This window comes from Somniosus microcephalus, chromosome 25 (genome assembly GCF_052327205.1).
Source record: "Somniosus microcephalus isolate GS21.2 chromosome 25, FLI_Smic_1.0, whole genome shotgun sequence".
Taxonomy (NCBI): domain Eukaryota; kingdom Metazoa; phylum Chordata; class Chondrichthyes; order Squaliformes; family Somniosidae; genus Somniosus; species Somniosus microcephalus.
Window position 1 is genome coordinate 28242934 of NC_141011.1, and position 18990 is coordinate 28261923.

At 44.2% G+C, this 18990-nt stretch overlaps 1 protein-coding gene across 1 annotated transcript in view; it reads right to left on the bottom strand.

The window, feature by feature from the left end:
* Positions 1-18990, bottom strand: part of LOC147100575 (protein-arginine deiminase type-2-like) — a 59014-nt gene that overhangs the window by 15084 nt on the left and 24940 nt on the right. The window contains exons 10-11 of the mRNA XM_085966967.1: positions 18385-18496; positions 4776-4883 (exon numbers count right to left, since the gene is read on the bottom strand). Of these exons, the coding sequence (XP_085823093.1) occupies positions 4776-4883; positions 18385-18496 (220 nt within the window). The remainder of the gene's footprint in view (positions 1-4775; positions 4884-18384; positions 18497-18990) is intronic.

Sequence of the window (18990 nt, forward strand, 5' to 3'; positions counted from 1 at the left end):
TATGTCCTGTTGCAGTCGATTGACATCATCATCACCGTTAGCCACACCCCCAAGTTTGGTGTCATCGGCAAATTTAGAAATTCTACTCTGTATTCCAATATCCAGGTCATTTATATATATATATCAAAAAAGCAGTGGTCCCAGCACTGACCCTTGGGAAACACTGTCTACCATCCTCCAGTCTGAAAAACAGCCATTTACCACAACTTGCTGTTTTCTGTCCTTAAACCAATTCCTTATCCAAGGTGCCACTGACCCACCTATTCCATGAGCCTCAATTTTGTTAACCAGCCTTCTATGTGGTACTTTGTCAAACGCCTTCCGAAAATCCATGTAGACAACATCCATTGCATTCCCTTCATTAATCCTCTCTGTTACTTCATCAAAAAATTCAATTAGATTAGTCAAACACGATCTGCCTTTTACAAATCCATGTTGGCTCTCCTTAATTAGCTTAAACCTCTCCAAGTGCCCGTTAATTTTTGTCCTTGATTATTGTTTATAAAACTTTACCCACCACTGATGTTAAACTGACTGGCCTGTAGTTACTAGGATTGTCCTTACACCCTTTCTTGAACAATGGTGTCACATGCGACCTGTCCACTCTAAGCATACCCAGCCTTTCTAGTACATCCTGTCTATCAATTTTCACCCCTTCCATTGCATCTACCTTTTCCACTTCTACTGATATTTTGTCATCATCCACCTCCTTAGTAAACACCGATACAAAGTACTCATTAAGTATTCTAGCCTTGCCCTGCGCCTCTAAGCGTATATCACCTTCTTTGTCTGAATCGGACCCACCCCGCCTCTTACTACCTGCTTACTGTTTACATGCCGGTAGAAGATTTTTGGGTTCCCTTTTATGTTAACCACCATTCTACTTTCATATTCTCTCTTTGCCAATCTTATTTTCATCTTCACATCCCCTCTGAACTTACTGTATTTGGTCTGGTTCTCCCTTGAAGAATTCACCCGACATGCATCATACACCCTCTTTTTTTGATTCATCATCTTGTCTTATCTCCCTCATCATCCAAGGAGCCCTTGCTTTGGTTCCCTTACCCTTCCCTCTTGTTGGAATGTACCTAGCCTGTACTTGGAACATCTCCTCCTTAAAGATCACCCATTGTTCTGTTACAGTTTTTCCTGTCAGTCTTTGGTTCCATTTTACCCTGGCTAGATCCTTTCGCATCCCATTGAAGTTAGCCCTATTCCAGTTTACAAGTTCCATTCTAGATTGTTCCTTGCTCCTCTCCATTGCTAATCTAAATCTTATGATACGATGATCACTCGTACCCAAGTGTTCTCCCACAGACACTTGGTCGACCTGGCCCACTTCATTCCCCAGCCCCAGATCCAGCAATGCCTCCTTCCTAGTTGGGCCAAGAACATATTGGTCAAGGAAATTCTCCTGAACACATTTCAGAAATTCCTCCCACTCCTTTCCCTTTACCCTAGCATTATCCCAATCGATATTTGGGTAATTAAAGTTCCCCAATATCACCACTCTATAGCTCTTGCATATCTCTACGATTTCCATGCAGATTTACAACTCTACCTCCCTCTCACCATTTGGAGCCTTATAGAATACCCCCAATAGAGTGATCATACCCTTTTTGCTCCTCATCTCTAACCAAATGGATTCTGTCCTTGCCCCCTCAAAAACATCCTCCCTTTGCAACATTACAATGTCTTCCTTAATCAGCACTGCCACCCCACCTCCCTTTTTTCCTTCCCTATCTTTTCTGAACACCTTGTACTCTTGAATATTAAGTGCCCAGTCCTCACCGTTTTTAAGCCACGTTTCCGTTATTACAACATCATATTACGCTAATTGTGCTTGTAGCTCACCAACCTATTCACCACACTTTGTGCGTTTACGTACATGCATTCTAAACTTCATTTTTGAATTTTTCATAGTCTTTCTTAGTCTGCTCCTATCTAATATAGTACTACTACCGCCTCTAGTACTGTCTTCTCTAGTATTATCCAACACGCTCACTCTTTTATGCACCTTATTCGTCTTTTCTACTCCTATATGCTGGTGCCCATTCCCCTGCCAAGTTAGTTTAAACCCTCCCCAACAGCACTATCAAACTTCCCCGCGAGAATATTGGTCCCGGCTCTGTTGAGGTGTAACCCGTCCGGTTTGTACAGGTCCCACCTTCCCCAGAAACGGTCCCAATGCCTCAGGAATCGAAAGCCCTCCGTCTTGCACCATCTCTCCAGCCACGCATTCATCTGTTCTATCCTCCTATTCCTGTACTCATAACAGTGACAAAGATGAGAATCAGGTTGTCAGATTTCACTAAAAATACATTTTCGATGAATTTTTGTGTTCGTTGAGGAGAAAGGAAGGGATTTTTTCCCCCTACCTTTTTAACCCTATTAACAGAATTAAGCACTCTCAGATCAGGTATAGGATAGGTTAGATACAGAGCAAAGTATCCTGTATTATCCCTATTTAGCACTCCCAAGTCGTGGTCAACACAGGCTAGATGCAGAGTGGAGCTCTCTCTACTCTCCCATCAAGCACTCCTGATGATTACCCAGTGACGCTCTCTGGAAAGTGAACCTGCATGTGAAGGTCCACTGATGAGGTTGCCAACCCTCCAGGATTGCCCTGGAGTCTCTAGGAATTAAATATTAATCTCCTTAGCACTGCAACCCAGGAGACAAATCTTAGGGGCATTAAACAAAATGTGTTTTTCATTTTCTTAGTACACTTTCATTTATTAGTTATAATATGGGAGATGGGGAAAAAAGGCTGTATGACTGACGGTCAAAAATCATCCAATTGGGTAATAAACAGTCTGTTCGCTTTCCAATCGGCATGTTTACAAGGTTAGACGTGTTGGGCAACCAGTTGTGGAAGCTTGGGGACGAGGCGGTTGATGGTGGGAAGTCATGTGATGAAACCTTCAGTGTAAGATACCCTATTCTTATACATAGGATTTGGTTTAATCTCATATGATTAAAGTTTTTGGTTTCTTTTTACTTATAGATAGCTTGCAGATGTTTACTGTAACTAGAGATAATGAAATGGTTAAAAGTTGTTCATGCCTAGGATGCTTTAGGGTTTAATGTGTCAGGGTACAATTTAGCTGACTGCTATTTAGTTTTTGCTGAAAGTGCAGCATGTGTGATTCATACCTGTTGACTTATTTTTGTGGCCAAGGCAGTCTTGTGATAGGGAGTGGGGCACTGGAGCTCAGGATGTATGTTGCATCCTAAATGGTAAACAAGTTGACATCTGGGCCGGAATTTTGCCGGCGCTCAGGGGGCGTGTTTGGAGGCAGGACATCTGGCAAAAATCGCAAAGATTGACAGCGGGTCGGAAACACGCGGTCATCCTGCCTCCAAACAATCTTCCCTGGTGTCGAGTCCCCGATTTGCCCATGGACCCGACACCTAGCGGCGGGAAGAGGATTATCGGCACTTAACTGCTTGTTAACAGGCAGTTAAGAGACTTTTTGCAATTTTGACAGGTCTACTGTGGGCTTCCTGACGTCCGGACACCACGCCAGGTAAGTGTGGCATGCTGTGGGTCTACTGTAATGTTTCTGCATTGATGACAGCTGCAGAAGTGGTGTGAAGGATGCAATGGTACACTGGTGAGTTTCAGAGGTAAGAAAATGTTGGGAAAATCATTTTTAATGTATTTAGACTTTTCTGTAGGTGACAAGTTTTGAATTGTTTTTGTAGTCCCACCTCATTGGGAGAACCTCTCTCACCAGTGACAGATAGCTTCTGTAACCTCACCTGCAGCTGCCATCTGTTCTAGCCTAAAGAGGGAGTCACTGGAGAGCCTGGGTTCAAGGGCTCACCTTTGTACAGTGATTGTCAGTGTTTGCAGCACCTCAATGCTGTCAAACACTGAAAAATCAGCTGTCAAAAAAAAATTGTGCGTGGCCCCTTTAAGAAAACCGGCAGATGACACGTCATCAACTGACGTCATCTGACACCGGCTTTCTCTTAATTGGCCAGCAAGCCCGCTGCGCTGGCTTAACAAGGCCAATTGACACAAAATCGTGTTGGACGTCGTTGGGGGCGGGACTGGAACCCAGAAGGCAGCTGTCCCGCCCCCAAGCCGCATCGAGAGGAAAAATTGCAGCTCTGGTGTTTTGAAGGAAATATTTCATTTCTGGGGGTCTTGTTCACAATAACACTTGTCATGCCATAATGCATCAGCAATGACTGTGTTCGTGAGAGATGACCTATAAAGATCTTAAGCTTTCCTTAACAATTTGTAGAGAGAGTCAGGATCGAAAGGATCGACAAAGTCTACCTGGGGAAATGTGGTATTATCGTTTATTTCTCTGTATGTCTACTGCTCAAAGACATGTGTGTCAGGACTTGGTCGAACAAAATAAACAGATTTGTTGTTGCAAACCATATTTGGTTTCGGACTGTCTTACACCAGGAATAGGTCCAGAGTTGACAACCGTATCAACCTGAGGAGATGATTGGGTAAGCCTATGATGTCCCGTGCTGTAAAATAGCCTACTAACATCACTGAAGCTAATGGCCATGTAGTTTAGAAGGCAACAGTCGTACTAATTATCAGTCTGTAAATATTAAAGCTAGATGGGGTCATAAAATAGCCTACTAACATCACTGCCTAAGGTCATAAATGAAGAATGACCACCTGGTAAGGTACAAGCTGAATGCATGACCCCAACGAGATTCAGTACCATAGGAGAGCTGAAGAGAAGACTGAAGCAATAAAAACAGTTATTCTAAAGTCACAGCACAGAAACATTGTGCCTCACCAGGAGACTTTTGTAGGGAAAGTTCGTCAGTCCGCGATTTCGAGGAGAATCCAGTACAACAGGGAAACTTTTGTGAGGAGCCTCCGAGTAACCAAGTTCAATTTCATCCTGAAAGAAAGAGAAAGGTCAGCTTGGTTGTCCCTCAGGAAGGTAGAAAAAAACAAAGAACTAAAAAGTGACGCAAACAAGAGACTGATAGCATTGGAAAAACGTGAGAGAAGAGAGAAGAGACTAAATGTACAGGCAAGCAGACAGATTCTATAGATGGAGTGAGGGATAAGTGTAAAACAGAAGTGGATAGGTAAAGAGAAAATGCCTATGAGGGTGGATGCCATTGCGGTGAGACCTGGGTGAGGTGTGCTTCAGTGCACCAGAAGGAAGGCGATGTCACAACTACCTATGACCAGCATTTCTTCCATTTCTGCTGGCTGCAGGTAAGAGGTAAGCTGTCCCCATATAAACGTGGCATTCCTGGACTCTGCAGGCTGAAAAAGTTTCAAGGGATAAATTTTCATGTGTCCAAGTCCATTGGATATAAGGTGGGCGTTGCGAGCCGAATTCTGTTAAAGGGAGGACGATTTTTGTGGAGCCAGGAAGATTATTCATGCTCCTCTTGGCTACGTAAATAGCATTCAAAAATGTACCTTTTAGTGTAGGCTCCCGCAGTCCCTTTAAGGGCCACTGATTACACCGTTCTACATATAGTTCCACTGGATGGGGCTTAACACTGCACCCAGTGGACATCCAAAATTGCATTGGGGTCCTTTATATGTAATTGGAGTTTCATTTTCATAATGAGGTGTGTGCCTGTTTTCAGTGGGTGCCTGGGCTTCCCATATGATGGACCCCACCGAAATGGCGAAGGTCCATTGAAGAAGACAAGGAGGTAGTCCCACAAGGCCCTTTGAGCACTGGCAGAAAGGCCTTGCCACTCCAAATACATCTTCCCACTCACTGTAAATAAAAACGGGATCCCCACATTTGCCACACCACTGTCCTTCTCTCTCATCAACACAATTCCTCTCGTCTACACATTTGTGATACTCACATCTGGGATAAAACAGCTGACTCAATCATTGATGCACACAAATAACTTATTAATCCAAAGGTGAAGAGTCTATGGGGGAAAAATTCGGTATCGCCCCATTTGGGGCGCCATTATTGGCGGTGCTCAAAGTTTAGCGCCTGGCGCTAATTATCGCCTCCGACAACAAAGTTGGCTTTTATCGCCCCTGGAGGTGATTGGAGCGCTAAATCAGGCGCTTCACACCTGTCTTAAGGCGCAAAGGCCGAGGAGCGAGGCGCTACCTCAGAGCGCTGGTGAAGCAAGGAAGGGCAAGTCCAAATAAATCTGCAAAGTTCTGCTCAGTACTCAAAACTCCTTCACAGCGTTGAATCTCTCCAGAAGTCTCTCTCTCTCTCTCAGAATGCGTGGTGCAAAAATGTCACCGACAAAAAAAGGCAGGAATTGGTCGTCTTTAAATAGCACTTCCCCAGTCCCTTTCTGACAGCATAACGCTCCCCTCAACCTGTCGTTGCTAGCGGCAGGCGGTAAGGCAGGGGGCGCCACTCAATATCTGGTCCGGGGCGCTAACGGGGCGTTGCGCACTCGAATGATGTCACAAACTGCTGGCGCAGGAGATCGTGGTGGTAGTGTTTAGTGTCGCCACAAAATGTCTAGTTAATTTCTCAAGCGGCACAAACATCGCCGTGCCCGGCCTCTAGTTGCTTTGCGCCCCACTTGGCGCCCTCTTAAGGCGCTAACGGGAGGCGCAACCAACTGAATTTTTCCCCCTATGTCCCTACAGCCCTCTTCCTAACAGCATGTGTTATGCTTGACTGCCTGCTCTAATGGCTCCCCAACTCTGTCAGAACAAACCACTGATGGTCAAGCTTCAAGCATTTAAAACGGTTTCTGTTGTGAGGGGCTGTGGTGCAGTTGGCCCTGGAGTTGCTATTCCTTCCAAGGTTGACTGTATGCTGTTCATGCTGTGCTTGAGCACCCCACACATCATGAACTCCTCCACATTTGCTGCTATACACTGAAAGTTATGTGGAGATCCTCCAATGACTTCAACAACCTCTTTTGCTCTGCTCGGAAAGCATTCACCTTTTAAAAGTTGGGTCCTGGAAATCTGGAACCCTGGCATCACCAACTGAGAAGGTAGGCAACTTCACCCTATACAATGATGTGGTGCAAGGTGAGGTGCTTGTTGTCTGGCCCAGGGAGAACCCTGCTTCTCATTTGTGTGCCATATCTGCAGGGACAGAAGAAACTGGTAGGAAAAGTGCCTGAGAACATCTGCCTAAAAAGAGAAAGACTTGTATTTCTATAGCGCCCTTCATGACCAACGGACATCTCAAAGCGCTTTACAGCCAATGAAGTACTTTTTGAAGTGTAGTCACTGTTGTAATGTAGGAAACACGGCAGCCAATTTGCGCACAGCAAGCTTGCACAAACAGCAATGTGATAATGACCATATAATGTTTTTTGTGATGTTGATTGAGGGATAAATATTGGCCAGGACACCCAGGATAACTCCCCTGCTCTTCTTCAAAATAGTGCCATGGGATCTTTTAGAGAGCAGATGGTGCCTCAGTTTAATATCTCCTCAGACAGTGCAGCACACCCTCAGTACTGCACTGGAGTGTCAGCCTAGATTTTTGTGTTCAAGTCTCTGGAGTGGGACTCGAACCCACAACTTTCTGAATCAGAGGCGAGCATGCTACCAACTGAGCCACTGGTTCACACCACCTGGTGCTACAGATGCATGTCAGCTTGTGTGTTAGTACTTGAGAGTATATAGGATGGCGTGTGAACCAAACATCAGTGTCATACAAACCCTACACTGAGTCATGGCCTCTTGTTTCCCCATCTTCAGCCTCCTCAGGCATTGTGGCCATGCACCCAATAGCAGATGCCACACATACCTGGACGTACCTTCTGCATGTAAATGACCCCTGACCAGAAATACGGGCACGTTACGAAGGTCCAGGTGGAGTGGACTATTGATGTGCTCCACCTGCCGTGTGCTCGGGCGCAAGCCCAAGAAGATAGTTGACCATCTTGACTTTACCTCTGACCAGTAACTTGGAACTCTGTCTTCCTAAGGAGACAACAGCTGAAATCATTTAAACTTAAGAATTACTGTTGCCGATATTAGCACATGAACATTTAAACCTTTTGTTATGACTTTCCTCTTTCCACTATTTTAACAGAGGGATAAATCTGTTCATTTCAAAGTTTCTTCCCCAACAATCTGCCTCAGCCCCTAACTCTAGAGTGTCGATCTAAATCAGACTTATTTGATGAAAGGCCATTTTTTATCCTATCTGCACCACCCAAGACCCTAAACATCTCCCTTTTTGATTTAGGATTCTTACAAATTTTAGTGAATATAAAGTAATACCAGCAGTGTGCTTCTAAACAAGGGTTAAAAACACTCTCTGACTACTGGCTATAATAGTCCTGTGTGTAGTTAATTTGGGCTGTCTCAATCCAGTTCCTAATAGATAGGCACACACAACACAAAACTGCACTAATCTGGTAGTAGTTGACATGAAATTAGCAATCTCACTCGGAATTCTGGCCATGAAATTGCTAGAGAGCAGGACGCACTTCTGAGTTGGGGGCTGAGGCAGATTGTTTACTTTCTGCCCCTGACTACCCGTAAATTTGCATTAGACTGGTAACCAGCGGCGCAAGCTAACTCAGGATGACACTCTGTGCAGGTTCCGCCCTCAGGAGGGCAGCACAGGTCCGTCAGTCAGACCGCGCAGGACATGCAAATAAGGCCGCCGACGTCATTGTGCGTAGCACGTCACCCCGCCTCTAATTACGTTGGATGTCGGGCCCATCAAATGAAAACAGGCAGGCCCAGGCCTGAGTGAATAAATAGCAATGGCGCCCCAGGCTGGCGCCAGATTTGCACTTTAGTCAGGTGAGTATGCATCATGAGGAGGAACCAAAATTTGGGGATTTTACTTTAATTTCAATTTAGTGCATACAAACATAGAAGATAGGAGAAGGAGTAGGCCATTCCGCCCCTCGAGCCTGTTCCGCCATTTAATGAGATCATGGCTGATCATCCAAATTCAGTACCCTGTCCCTGCTTTCTCCCCATATCCCTTGATCCCTTTAGCCTTAAGAAATATATCTAACTCCTTCCTGAATATATTTAATAAGTTGGCCTCAACTGCCTTCTGTGGTAGAGAATTCCACAGGTTCACCACTCTCTGGGTGAAGAAATTCCTCCTCATCTCTGTCCTAAATGGCTTACCCCTTATCCTTAGACTGTGACCCCTGGTTCTGGACTTCCCCGCCATCGGGAACATCCTTCCTGCATCTAGTCTGTCTAGTCATGTTAGAATTTTATAAGTTTCAATGAGATCCCCTCTCATTCTTCTAAACTCTAGCGAATATAAGCCTAATCGACCCAATCTCTCCTCATACGTCATTCCTGCCATCCCAGGTATCAGTCTGGTGAATCTTCGCTGCACTTCCTCCATGGCAAGAACATCCTTCCTCAGATAAGGCGGCCAAAACTGCACACAATACTCACGGTGTGGTCTCACCAAGGCCCTGTACAACTGCAGCAAGACATCCTTGTTCCTGTACTCAAATCCGCTCGCTATGAAGGCCAACATACCATTTGCCTTCTTAACCGCCTGCTGCACCTGCATGCTTACCTTCAGCGGCTGGTGCACAAGGACACCCAAGTCTCGTTGCACTTCCCCTTTTCCCAATCTATTGCCGTTCAGATAATAATCTGCCTTCCTGTTTTTGCCACCAAAGTGGATAACCTCGCATTTATCCACATTATACTGCATCTGCCATGCATCTGCCCAATCACCAAACTTGGCCAAATCATACTGGAGTTTCTCTGCATCCTCCTCACAGCACACACGCCCACCCAGCTTTGTGTCGTCTGCAAACTTGGAGATATTACATCTAGTTCCCTCGTCTAGATCATTAATATATATTGTGAATAGCTGGGGTCCTAGCACCGATCCCTGCGGTACCCCACCAGTCACTGCCTGCCACTCGGAAAAAGACCCGTTTATTCCAACGCTTTGCTCCCTGTCTGCCAACCAGTTCTCTATCCAAGTCAGTACCTTACCCCCAATCCCATGTGCTTTAACTTTGCACGCCAATCTCTTACGCGGGACCTTATCGAAAGCCTTCTGAAAGTCCAAATACACCACATCCACTGGTTCTCCCTTATCCTACCAGTTACATCCTCAAAAAAATCCAGTAGATTAGTCAAGCATGATTTACCTTTTGTAAATCCATGTTGATTTTGTCCGATCCTGTCACTGTTTTCCAAGTGCTCTGCTATTACATCTTTTATAATGAACTCTAGCATTTTCTCCATTACCGATGTCAGGCTTACCGGTCTATAATTCCCCGTTTTCTCTCTACCACCTTTTTTAAATAGTGGGGTTACATTAGCTACCCTCTAATCCATGGGAACTATTCCAGAGTCTATAGAATTTTGGAAGATGACCAGCAATGCATCTACTATTTCTAGAGCCACTTCCTTAAGTACCCTAGGATGTAGATTATCAGGCCCTGGGGATTTATCGGCCTTCAATGCCATCAGTTTCCCTAACACCATTTCCCTACAAATACTGATTTCATTCAATTCCTCCCTCTCATTAGACTTTATGTTCCCCGACATCTCTGGAAGGTTATTTGTGTCCTCCTTTGTGAAGGCAGAACCAAAGTATGTATTTAATTGGTCTGCCATTTCTTTGTTCCCCATTATAAATTCCCCTGATTCTGACTGCAAGGGACCTACGCTTGACTTCTCCAATCTTTTTCTCTTTACATATCTATAGAAGCTTTTACAGTCAATTTTTATGTTCCCCGCAAGCTTACTCTCCTATTCTATTTTCCCCCTCTTAATTAATCCCTTTGTCCTCCTTTGCTGAATCCTAAACTGCTCCTAATCCTCAGTTTTGCTGCTTTTTCCCACCCTTTTTGTTCTATTTTTATGCCAAACAGGGATGAATAAATTCTGTAGTTCATCCATGCGATCTTTAATGTTTGATATTGCCTATCCACCGTCAACCCTTTAAGTAACATTCCCCAATCCATCCTAGCCAACTTGCACCTCATACCATCGTAGTTTCCTTTATTTAAATTCAGGACCCTAGTCTCTGAGTCAACTACTTCACTCTCCATCTTAATGAAGAATTCTATCATATTATGATCGCTCCTCCCCAAGGGGCCTCGCACAACAACATTGCTAATTAATCCTTTCTCGTTACATAATACCCAGTCTAAGTTGGCCTGATCTCTAGTTGGTTCCTCGACACATTGGTCCAGGAAACCATCCCGTATACACTCTAGGAATTCCTCCTCCACAGTATTGTTACTAATTTGGTTAGCCCAATCTATATGTAGATTAAAGTCACCCATGATAACTGCTGTGCCCTTATTGCACGCATCTCTAATTTCCCATTTAATGCCATCCCCAACCTCAGCATTACTGTTTGGGGGTCTGTATACAACTCCCACTAAAGTTTTCTGCCCCTTGGTATTTCTCGTCTCTACCCATACAGATTCCACATCATCAGAGCTAATATCCTTCCTTACTATTGTGTTAATCTCCTCTTTAACCAGCAATGCTACCTGTGGTGATTATTTCCTATGTTTAATAAGAAGTATTGTGATTGGTGAATGGGGTGGTTGTTCTCTGTATTAGTAAGAAGTATTGTAATTGGTTGTTTGTTTCTACCTTGAGATATATGTTGTAAACTCATTGGTAGTGGATGTCAGGTGATTTGTGGTGGCCATCTTAAATTCAGTTCTCTCTAGTCATTGTTGGAGACTGGTGTTGAAAGATGTGCTACTGGGTTTTTAAAGTTAATAAAGCCTAGATTAGAAAGGCAAATCTATTCTTTATTTCAATTTATTAACTTTTTATCAGAATGGAGCGATATCTTCAACCGGAACGATTCAATGCTGACCCTAATTCTGCAGGAGTGGATGATAAATGGAAACATTGGTATTGTACATTTACAAACTTTTTGGGTGTGTTGGAACAAGAGTCTCTGAATAAGCTGAATATGCTGATCAACTACATTGCTCCGGATGTGTATATAAGTATATTTTGGACTGTAAAACTTACGAATTGGCTATTTCTACATTGGAGAAGATTTTTGTTAAACCAAAGAATGAGGTATTTGCACGTTACCTTCTATCTGCCCATAGGCAGCAGGTGGGAGAATCTTTGGATACTTATTTACAAGCACTTCGGCACCTTGGTGCTAACTGTAATTATAAAGCCGTGACGGCCGAAGAATATAAGGAAGAATCGGTACGGGATGCTTTTATTAATGGACTACTGTCTAGATCAATTCGTCAGCGGTTGTTAGAAAATAAGACTTTGGATCTGAAGAGTGCTTTTGAGCAAGCTTCTACATTGGATATGGCTCAGAGAAGTTCGGATTCTTATGCTCTTTCTAATCGGCCTATGACTGTGGTTTCGGCAGTTCCGGACGAAAAGGAATTAGGTGGACTTAATGGGAGTGGTTTACTAGATTCTGAAATAGTTTCTACTCCAATAGCTCCACCTTTTACTTCGCCGGCTGTTGCCTCTAGGATTCAGAAGTGTTATTTTTGTGGGAACGTCCGACATCCTCGTTTGAAGTGTCCTGCCCAGGAGGCTGTATGTAGTAAATGCGGCAAGAGGTGTCATTATGCACGTGTTTGTAGATCATTAGGTTCAATTACCTCCTCTTCTGCGACTATTCAACCTGTAGAGAGGGCGTTTATTGCATCAATTTCTGCTGCATTTGCTCATGGCCTAAACAAAGCTATAGTTATGGCCCAAGTTAATGGGTTAGAAGTGAAGGCTCTCATAGATACGGGCAGTACCGAGAGTTTTATAAGTCTTAAGTTTGTGAAGGAAAAGTGTTTGAAAATCTTGCCTGTTACTTATCAGGTGTGTATGGCTCAGACGACCCTTACTTCACAAGTAGCTGGTTGTTGCCTTGTGAAATTGATTCTTCTAGGTAATACGTATACTGATATACGCCTATCTGTTTTGCCTAATCTTTGTGCGGATATTTTGATTGGTCATGATGTGCTTAAATTACACGAGAGTCTTAGTCTTTCGTTTGGAGGGACTAAGCCACCCTTATCGATTTGTGGATTAACTTCTTTATTCATTTCTCCATTATCACTTTTTTCCAATTTGATGCCAGAATGTAAGCCAATTGCTACCAAGTCAAGAAGGTATAGCAGTCAGGATAGAGAATTTATTAGTTCTGAAGTCCAACGTCTTTTATTGGAAGGAATCATTGAACCTAGTTGTTCACCTTGGCGGGCTCAGGTAGTTGTCACCACTAATGAGAGGCATAAGAAACGAATGGTGATAGACTACTCTCAAACTATTAATAGGTATACTCAATTAGATGCGTACCCTTTGCCTAAGATTGATGAGCTTATCAACAAAGTATCTCAGTATAAGTTTTTTAGCACTATTGATTTAAAGAGTGCTTATCATCAGATTCCTATTGTTAAGAGGGATCAACCATATGCAGCCTTTGAGGCTGGTGGAAAGCTGTATCAGTTTTGCCGAATACCATTTGGTGTTACTAATGGTGTTGCTTGTTTTCAACGGGCAATGGATGCTTTTATAAGTGATAACTCTCTCTCTGACACCTTTTCATATTTAGATGATATCACGGTGTGTGGTAAATCAAGAGTGGAGCATGATTCTAATTTAGAAAGATTCCTTCAAGCTGCGGAAAAAGTTGGTTTAACTTTTAATAAAGAGAAGTGTATCTTTTCGACTACTGAGGTAAATCTACTGGGGTATATTATCTCGGGAAATAAGATTAAACCAGATCCAGAACGTCTGCGACCATTGATCGATTTACCTTATCCTACTAATTCTAAGGCTTTGCAATGAGTTGTTGGACTGTTTTCTTGCTATTCTAATTGGATTGCAAACTTTTCGCAGAAGAGCCGGCCCCTTATACGGGTTACGACATATCCTCTATCATGGGAGGCCAGGACATGTTTTGATAAATTTAAAAAGGATATCCTAGGAGCAGCTGTGCATTCTATTGATGAGCAGGTTCCCTTTGTGATTGAGACGGATGCTTCTGATTTTGCAATTGGGGCTACTCTGAACCAAAATGGAAGACCTGTGGCCTTTTTCTCACGTACTTTGAACAATAGTGAAAAAAGGCATTCTTCAATAGAGAAAGAGGCATATGCAATAGTAGAAGCACTGCGTAAATGGAGACATTATTTATCGGGGCGACATTTCACGTTGGTAACCGATCAAAAATCTGTGTCCTTTATGTTTGATGTTAAACATTTTGGAAAGATCAAAAATGATAAAATAATGAGGTGGAGGATTGAGTTGGCATGTTACCATTTTGATATAGTTTATCGTCCGGGGAAGGATAATGTTGCTGCTGATGCACTGTCGAGGGCTTATTGTTCTGTGATTCACGGAGATACGCTTATTAATCTTCACAATGCTTTATGTCATCCTGGGGTTACGAGGATGATACACTTCGTACGCAGTAAGAATTTGCCCTTTTCAGTTGAAGACGTCAAGCGGATGACTTCATCATGTTCTATCTGTGCTCGGTGTAAACCGAATTTCTTTAAGCCTCAACGAGTTCATCTTATAAAGGCTACTTCTCCTTTTGAACGTTTGAGCGTTGATTTTAAGGAGCCTCTTCCTTCAACGACTCAAAATCGATACATATTTACTGTTGTGGATGAGTTTTCAAGGTTTCCTTTTGCTTTTCCTTGCACAGGTGTATCAGCTGCTACAGTTATCAAATGTCTGACTCAACTTTTTGTCATCTTTGGGATGCCTGCGTATATCCATTCAGATCAAGGAAGTTCTTTTATGTCTTCCCAGTTGAAGGAATACCTTCAGAGTCGGGGAATTTCTACTAGTAGAACTACCCCGTATAACCCCCAGGGTAATGGACAGTGCGAACGATACAATGGGGTGATCTGGAAGGCAGTTATGTTGGCTTTGACATCCCGGAATCTTAAGAATACACAGTGGGAAATGGTACTGCCTGATGCCCTGCATTCCATTAGATCATTGCTTTCAACGGCTACTAATGTGACCCCCCATGAAAGGCTCTTTAATTACCCACGGAGATCTACTACGGGATATTCGGTACCTTCATGGCTTACTATGCAGGGACCTGTGTTGCTTCGACACCATGTTAGATTGTCAAAATATGATCCTTTAGTGGAGGAGGTGGAGCTGTTGGAGGCAAATTCCCAATATGCTCATATTCGATTCCAAGATGGGAAAGAAAGTACTGTTTCAATTAAAGACTTGGCTCCTTGTGGTGGCCAGCCCTCTTCCGAGGATACTAATAATAGTCATGATTCAGATAATGTGGATGTTGTTATCGATACTACGAATGTTTCCAATCCTATTGTAGATAATTATACTTCTATTAGTCAGCCTTTGATGGATGTTCATGACTGTCCTAGTTTACTTCCTGATGGGATTTCCAATCCGGAAACCGTTGATAATCAGGATATGGATAGCTTGTCTGCAGAAGATACTTCGGTGCCTCCGGGTGTGGGAGGGCAAGGAATTTCACCAAGGTTAAGAAGGTCGACACGAACAAGATATCCGGTCGACCGATTGAAAATGGACTTTTAAATTGATAGTAATGTTTTAAAGTTGTTGAAATATTATATTTGTATTTTAGTTGTAAATAAATTAATTATAAATTGTAAAGGTTATTTAGGTTGGAGCATGTTTTAAAAGGAGGGGTGAATGTGGTGATTATTTCCTATGTTTAATAAGAAGTATTGTGATTGGTGAATGGGGTGGTTGTTCTCTGTATTAGTAAGAAGTATTGTAATTGGTTGTTTGTTTCTACCTTGAGATATATGTTGTAAACTCATTGGTAGTGGATGTCAGGTGATTTGTGGTGGCCATCTTAAATTCAGTTCTCTCTAGTCATTGTTGGAGACTGGTGTTGAAAGATGTGCTACTGGGTTTTTAAAGTTAATAAAGCCTAGATTAGAAAAGCAAATCTATTCTTTATTTCACTACCCCACCTCCTTTTCCTTTTTGCCTGTCCTTCCTGAATATTGAATACCCCTGGATGTTGAATTCCCAGCCTTGGTCACCCTGAAGCCATGTCTCTGTAATTCCAATTACATCATATCCGTTTACATCTATTTGCGCAACTAATTCATCCACCTTATTACGAATGCTCCTCGCATTAAGACACAAAGGCCTAGAAATTCAGTGGGCTTTGCGCCCAGTTACCGCCCAAAGAGGGCTTCTGCGCCACTTGAGGAGTTTGCGCTGATATTCAGCACTGCGGTAATGGCGGCGGTAGCCGGTAGCGCTGCGCCGACACCGATGACGTCATCGGTGTGCGCAGTGCCCCGGTTCCACCCCGCTACCGGCCCGACCCCCATATTTAGTTGCGGCCGCCTCTTCCGCAGCGGCCGCAAACAACGATGTAAAGACGGGGCCGTCCTGCAGCCTTAGTGGGGCGAGTTAAGGCGGAGGTGCGGCCTGCCCGCACCTCCTTCCCCGGCCTCCTCAACCCCGCCGCCCCCCCCCCTCCCCCCCCCGGCATTGCCGGCTGTTTTCCGAGAGCCCGGCACTTCTCCGTGGTGCCGGGCTCATTTGCCGGCACTATCAAGCGGCGATCTCCCCGTTGCAGGCACCTCCCCCTTAAGAGAAGGAGGAAGGCCTGCAGTACCGCAGCCTGCCGCTCCGCAGCGGGTGGCGCTGCGGCACCTAGCGCGCCGAAATTCAGTTTCAGCGCCCCAAGCGGGGGCGGGCACACCCTGGAATAGCTGCTGGTTTCGACTTGGGGCGCAGAAACTGAATTTCCGACGGGCGCAACTGGCTCCGCGTGCAGCGCTAACTTCTGGGCGCTAGCCAGCTGGCGGGCCCAAAGTGAATTTCTAGCCCAAAGCCTTCAGGTTTGTTTTTTTTTAACACTCTTAGACTTTTTAGAATTATTATTTACTGTAGCCCTGTTTGATTTACACCCTTGATTTCTCTGCCTTCCACTTTTGCTTTTCTCCTTCCTGTCTTTTGTTTCTATCCTTGCTTCCCTTTCCTCTGTCTCCCTGCACAGGTTCCCAACCCCCTGCCATTTTAGTTTAAACCCTCCCCAACATCACTAGCAAACACTCCCCCTAGGACATCGGTCCCGGTCCCGCCCAGGTGCAAACCGTCCAGTTTGTACTGGTCCCACCTCCCCCAGAACCAGTTCCAATGTCCCAGGAATTTGAATCCCTCCTCCTTGCACCATTCCTCTAGCCACATATTCATCTGAAATATCCTTCTATTTCTACTCTGACTAGCACGTGGCACTGGTAGCAATCCTGAGATTACTACCTTTGAGGTGCTATTTTTTAATTTACCTCCTAACTCCCTATATTCAGCTTTTAGGAGCTCATCCCATTTTTTACCTATATCATTGGTACCTATATGCACCACAACAACTGGTTGTTCACCCTCCCCCTCCAGAATGCCCTGCAGCCGCCCCGAGACATCCTTGACCCTTGCACCAGGGAGGCAACATACCATTCTGGAGTCTCGTTTGCGGCCACAGAAACGTCTATCTATTCCCCTTACAATAGAATCCCCTATCACTATAGCTCTCCCATTCTTTTTCCTCCCGTCCTGTGCAGCAGAACCACCCATGGTGCCAGGAAGTTGGCTGCTGCTGCCTTCCCCCGATAAGCCATCTCCCTCAACAATATCCAAAGTGGTACATCTGTTTGAGAGGGGGATGGCCACAGGGGACCCCTACCCTACCTGCCTGCGCCTACTGCTCTGCCTGGTGGTCACCCATTCCTTTCCTGCCTGTGCAGCCTTTACCTGCGGTGTGGCCAACTCCCTAAACGTTTTATCCATGATGTCCTCAGCATCGCGAATGCTCCAGTATGTATACATTCGCAGCTCCAGCGCCGCAATGCGGTCTGTCAGTAGCTGCAGCTGGATACACTTCCCGCACACATGGTCGTCAGGGACACAGGAAGTGTCCCTGATTTCCCACATAGCAGAGGAGGAGCATGCCATGGGGCTGAGCTGTCCTGCCATGACTTACCCTTTAATTAATTTTAATTAAATTAATTCAAATCAATACCACTAATTATACTCAAGGGCCCTTGGTTACTAGCACTCCCCGATACACAACAGAGACCTTTCTGTTTATTTTCTGAGGGCTGAAGCAGTGGGTTCTGCTTGGGAGGGATTTAAACGAGTCTAACCTGCCTCTTAAAGGGTGTTAATCTCCCCTGGTAGATTGAAAGCTTGTTCCTATCATTATATTTGGCATTCCTTGATGTGAAGGAGGAGGAAATACTAGATCAGAGATATGGCTGCATCAGAGCAGACTGAGGAGGGTAGCAAGGAGCTCTTTCCTGCATCTATATGAGCAACAATGCATAAGTTTCCCTAAAGATACCTGCTGAGCTTTGTAGCATACAGGAGTCTGACCTGAGGCCATACTCTAGGATATACCTGTTCTGTCTGTGGAGGTGAAGGTCACTACAGCACTTATCTTTTATGTATATTCAGTGTTGCTGCAGACTGGAATTTTAAGAATTGTTTTCTTGTTTTACCTGCATCCAGCGATCTCTGCGATTCATAGTCTCAGGACAAACTGTCAGGTTGCACTTTGCCTTTTTCACCACAGCTGTGAATTCCTTGAGGAATTTTACATTATCGCTTAGACTAAGGGAGAAAGAAATGAGATTCGAGAGTGGAATAGCTGAATTCGATCATCCCTTAATCTTCTATACGCAAGAGAAAAGAAGCCAAGTCTATACAACCTGTCCTCATAATTTAACCCTTTTAGCCCTGGTATCATTTTGGTGCATCTAGGCTGCACCCCCATCCAATACAGTATATATCCTTCCGGAGATGTGGTGCCCAGAACTGAATGCTGTACTCCAGAAGAGGTCTAACCAGAGCTTTATACAACTGAAGCATAACTTCCACCCCTTTGTATTCCAGCCTTCTTGAGATAAAGACTAATGTTCCATTTGCTGTTTAAATTATTTTTTGTACCTGTCCATTACCGTTTAATGATTTGCATACATGGACCCCTAAATCTCTCTGCTCCACAATTCCTAGCTACTCCCCATTTAGAAAGTACTCTGGTCTATATTTCTTGGGTTCAAAGTGGATGACCTCACATGTCGCCACATTGAACCCCATCTGCCATC